The 5000-nt window shown below is 52.0% G+C and overlaps 1 protein-coding gene across 1 annotated transcript in view; it reads left to right on the top strand.

Moving 5' to 3' along the window:
- zdhhc9 (zDHHC palmitoyltransferase 9) overlaps positions 1-5000 on the top strand; it is a gene marked incomplete at its 5' end in the record, with an annotated part of 23567 nt that overhangs the window by 15752 nt on the left and 2815 nt on the right. Inside the window, 3 exons of the mRNA XM_084459533.1 lie at positions 765-813; positions 1968-2070; positions 4928-5000. The exon at positions 4928-5000 is cut by the window's right edge and continues 31 nt beyond it. Of these exons, the coding sequence (XP_084315659.1) occupies positions 765-813; positions 1968-2070; positions 4928-5000 (225 nt within the window). The remainder of the gene's footprint in view (positions 1-764; positions 814-1967; positions 2071-4927) is intronic.

The following is a 5000-nucleotide window of genomic DNA, read 5'->3' as shown; positions in this document are numbered from 1 at the left end:
ATGGAGTGTGTGAGTGTGAGTGTGTGTGTGTGTGTGTGTGTGTGTGTAGGTGATGGTGCTTGTTGATGAAGAGTATGGCTTAAGTAGTTATTCTTCAGGTCGGTGGTTCAGGAAGCACCGGTGTCGTCCGAAGGAGATGGTGACATACTGACAGTGAATGAGATGTGACAGAATAGGAATGGCATTGAGTGATACGTCCACACATACTGTACACACACACACACACACACGCGCGTGCGCGCTACTGCGTCTGATGAAATGGAACGGAGACCCAGCTTCTCTAGGAGGGCGGTGTGAGGCGCGCCAGCAACTTCCCGGACGACACAGAGAAAGGAACATAAAAGAGGAAGCAAGCGTCAGCGACATCATCAGTTCACATCCTATCCGGAACCACTGTAGCCAAACGGTCGGGGGGGGGGGGGGGTCAGCTCCAGAGCCAGGGAGGGAAAGGAAGGAAGCCGTTTACCGTCAGGAGGATAATTAGCTTTGGTCCTGTGCTCTTCATTTGGGCAACAGCGTGCTTTGAATGTCATCCCTAATTCCAGTGAATAATTTCTTATTAATGGTGCCGGACTACAGTATGTGAGGTGAATAATATCTACAGTAGGGGCAGCACAGTCCCTTTAGAGCACGTGCGTATGAGGGTGCGTGCGTGTGTGACTGAGTGTGTGAGTAACTGAGTGGGTAGGAAATGTGTGTTGCATGTGTGCATGTGTGTGTGTTCCTTTGGATGCTCTTCATAAAATGTGTTCCTTTCTCCACAGGCTCCGTAGATTCTGGGTTTGTCAACACGCTGAAGGACACGCCTGGGACATATCCTTCCACTTCCTGATACACTGCTTCTGCTTTGAAGGAACATGGCATTGGAAATACCCCTTGAAACACTATATTATAAAATAAATTACACGGTCACGTTTGAGATTTTTAATGTGACAAATAAAATGAGTCTGAACAACAAAAGCAATTTTCAGAAGAGGACAAACGATGGTGTTGGTGTTTCTATAGGTGGCCATGTTAAGGATGGTGTTGGTGTTTCTATAGGTGGCCATGTTAGGGATGGTGTTGGTGTTTCTATAGGTGGCCATGTTAGGGATGGTGTTGATGTTTCTATAGGTGGCCATGTTAGGGATGGTGTTGGTGTTTCTATAGGAGGCCATGTTAGGGATGGTGTTGGTGTTTCTATAGGTGGCCATGTTAGGGAAGGTGTTGATGTTTCTATAGGTGGCCATGTTAGGGATGGTGTTGGTGTTTCTATAGGTGGCCATGTTAGGGATGGTGTTGATGTTTCTATAGGTGGCCATGTTAGGGATGGTGTTGGTGTTTCTATAGGTGGCCATGTTAGGGATGGTGTTGGTGTTTCTATAGGTGGCCATGTTAGGGATGGTGTTGGTGTTTCTATAGGTGGCCATGTTAAGGATGGTGTTGTTTCTATAGGTGGCCATGTTAGAGATGGTGTTGATGTTTCTATAGGTGGTCATGTTAGGGATGGTGTTGTTTCTATAGGTGGCCATGTTAGAGATGGTGTTGGTGTTTCTATAGGTGGCCATGTTAGGGATGGTGTTGGTGTTTCTATAGGAGGCCATGTTAGGGATGGTGTTGGTGTTTCTATAGGTGGCCATGTTAGGGATGGTGTTGATGTTTCTATAGGTGGCCATGTTAGGGATGGTGTTGATGTTTCTATAGGTGGCCATGTTAGGGATGGTGTTGATGTTTCCATAGGTGGCCATGTTAGGGGGACTTTGATAGCCTGCATCTATATCATCCTAATACTCTTAAATAGTCTCCTTCCCTTGTCTCCTTTCCTCAACCTGGCTGGATAAGAATGTGCCACGGCTTCACCATCACAGTCACTGACTGATGAGGGGTCACCGGAGGAAAGGAGATGAGGAGATGAGGGCAGGCTATCTAAGACTATTGAGACTCCACCTCTGTATGGATCAGTATGGCTTCCTTAACTGGCGCCCCACGGTCCTGGAGCTGCTGGTCTGTTTCTTCACGCTGTGGTCCGTGGTGGGACTGACCGGCTTCCACACCTACCTGATCTCCCTCAACCAGACCACCAACGAAGACGTGAGTATTCCTCCCAACACGCTACCAAACCGCGCCCCTTAACACCGCAGATTAAGGGTCAGATTATTCCTAATCCCAATCCCCAGATGGATTATCATTGCGGACGACGAAATAAGAGGTAACTTTCTGTTTCATGACGGCACCACGCCTCAGGGTGTTGGCGATGTTTGAGGTGTGTGTGTGTGTGTGTGTGTGTGTGTGTGTGTGTGTGTGTGTGTGTGTGTGTGTGTGTGTGTGTGTGTGTGTGTGTGTGTGTGTGTGTGTGTGTGTGTGTGTGTGTGTGTGTGTGTGTGTGTGTGTGTCGAGGGCCGCCGGTGTGGCCGTCACGTGGCTGGAAAGATAAATACGCGCTCGCCGGGCGGCTGGTAAACACTCCAAAGTTCTAAGGCCAGTTGAGCTTGTCGCCGTGGCAACGACACAGCCTTAGTGGTGTCTGGGAGGTGAAGGGCAGCGAGCGGTGAAACATTTGACAGGACGGCCCCAGACTGCTCCCTTCCTACTCCCAACACTCCCGTTTACAGTAGATAACCGTTATAAACATGACAACATGACAACCCCCCCCCCACGCACGCTTATTATCATGGATGTCCCGTGTCCAGTCAACATGTCGGTGCTTTCCTTCAGCTCGCAACACTGGGGCTATTTCATGCGGGGTTTGTGTGTGTTTTGCTGTGCTGTGCTGTGTGTGTGTGTGTGTGTGTGTCTTTGTTATGCCAAGATTTTTCTGCAGAGGCCCTCTCTCTCTCTCTCTCTCTCTCTCTCTGTCCCTCTCTCTCTCTCTCTCTCTCTAGAGAGGTAGCGATTGCAGTGGGTAGCTGCTGAAAGCTGCAGAGCTCTCTCTCTCTCTCTCCCTCTCTCAATCTCCCTCTCTCCCTCTCTCCCTCTCTCTCTCCCTCTCTCTCTCTCTCTCTCTCTCTCTCTCTCTCTCATCGTAATGATTAATTTATTAAGCCCTCCCCCCCCGTTCCCGATCCGCCCCGGGAGCCAGACCTCTCTTTACTGGTAACGAGCGGTGTGAGCAGAGCGCATGGCTGATGGCGTCTAGCTAGCGGAGCGGCTGTCGCCCTGGCATCTATATCTGCGATTGGGCTAATAATAGATACATCAATACCTGCAGGGGGCTGGCCTTCTGCCAAACCTGCTGACGGGACAGAGGGATGGGGCGGGGGGGGGGAGAGAGAGATGGGGGGTAGAGAGAGGGAGAGAGGAAGAGAGGAAGAGGAGGGTAGAGAGAGGGAGAGAAGGAGGGTGGAGAGAGGGAGAGAAGGAGGGTGAAGAGAGGGAGAGAAGGAGGGTAGAGAGAGGAAGAGAGAGGGAGGGAAGGAGGATAGAGAGAGGGAGGGAAGGAGGGTAGAGAGAGGGAGAGAAGGAGGGTAGAGAGAGGGAGAGAAGGAAGGTAGAGAGAGGAAGAGAAGGAGGGTAGAGAGAGGGAGAGAAGGAAGGTAGAGAGAGGAAGAGAAGGAGGGTGGAGAGAGGGAGAGAAGGAGGGTAGAGAGGAAGAGAAGGAGGGTGGAGAGAGGGAGAGAAGGAGGGTAGAGATAGGAAGAGGAGGAGGGTAGAGAGAGGAAGAGGAGGAGGGTAGAGAGAGGAAGAGGAGGGTAGAGAGGGAGAGAAGGAGGGTGGAGAGAGGGAGGGTAGAGAGAGGAAGAGGAGGGTAGAGAGAGAGAGAGAAGGAGGGTAGAGAGAGGGAGAGAAGGAGGGTAGAGAGAGGGAGAGAAGGAGGGTAGAGAGAGGTAGAGGAGGAGGGTAGAGAGAGGGAGAGAAGGAGGGTGGAGAGAGGAAGAGGAGGGTAGAGAGAGGAAGAGGAGGATGGTAGAGAGAGGGAGAGGAGGAGGGTAGAGAGAGGGAGAGAAGGAGGGTAGAGAGAGGGAGAGAAGGATGGTAGAGAGAGGGAGAGAGAGGGAGAGAAGGAGGGAGAGAGAGGGAGAGAAGGAGGGTAGAGAGAGGAAGAGAAGAGGGTAGAGAGAGGAAGAGGAGGAGGGTGGAGAGAGGGAGAGAAGGAGGGTAGAGAGGGAGAGAGGGAGAGAAGGAGGGTAGAGAGAGGAAGAGAAGCAGGGTAGAGAGAGGAAGAGGAGGAGTGTAGAGAGGCAGAGGAGGGTAGAGAGAGGAAGAGGAGGAGGGTAGAGAGAGGGAGAGGAGGAGGGTAGAGAGAGGTAGAGACGGATGGTAGAGAGAGGAAGAGGAGGAGGGTGGAGAGAGGAAGAGGGCGCCTCCAGGCCCACAGCTGGTCCAGTACCGAGGGGACCGCCTCGCCCGGCTGACCTCAGAGCACCGTCGTGTGAGTGATGAGGCCCGGTCAGCTGTGCCACCTGGCTGACTGCTGACCTGCATCTAAGGGTCGGCTCCATCACCTTGTCTCGCCTCTCTCTGTGAATTCCAGGTGTCTCTGTAATGTGCTGAATATTCATTCATGCTTTGTACCTGAGAACTCGCATCGAGAGAAAACTACTCAAGGGAAACTGGCTCGATACTCTTTTCTCAGAATTTCAAATTCAGTAAATCATTTAGGCTCCTTTAATCATTTGCTGCAGGCTTCACACACTCCTGGTTTTGTCTTCCGTACCCCTCAGACCAGGAATCCTCAACTTCCCCGCCAGACACTTTTAGAACATCAAGTGCGACCCCCCGAGAATCCCCTCTGAACTTGGAGCTGTGCTTCTGAATAAGACATAAGCGCAAAGAAATGTATTTCACCCCGTTTCGTTTGCGAGACTGTACTCTTGTCGGCCGGCGCCATCTGACACGGGCAGCGCTTGGCCGAGGGGAGGAGGAGGAGGAGGAGGAGGAGGCATGGAGCCACGGTCCTCTCTAACAAGGCGCGTGTCTGTGTTTGACCCCCCTTCGCCCCCACCCACAGATCAAAGGCTCGTGGTCGGGGAAGAACCGGGTGCAGAACCCCTACAGCCACCGGAACGTGATGAAGAACTGCT

The sequence above is a fragment of the Borostomias antarcticus genome (genome assembly GCF_949987555.1).
Source record: "Borostomias antarcticus genome assembly, chromosome: 28".
Lineage (NCBI taxonomy): Eukaryota > Metazoa > Chordata > Actinopteri > Stomiiformes > Stomiidae > Borostomias > Borostomias antarcticus.
This window is presented reverse-complemented; position numbering and strand designations above follow the sequence as displayed.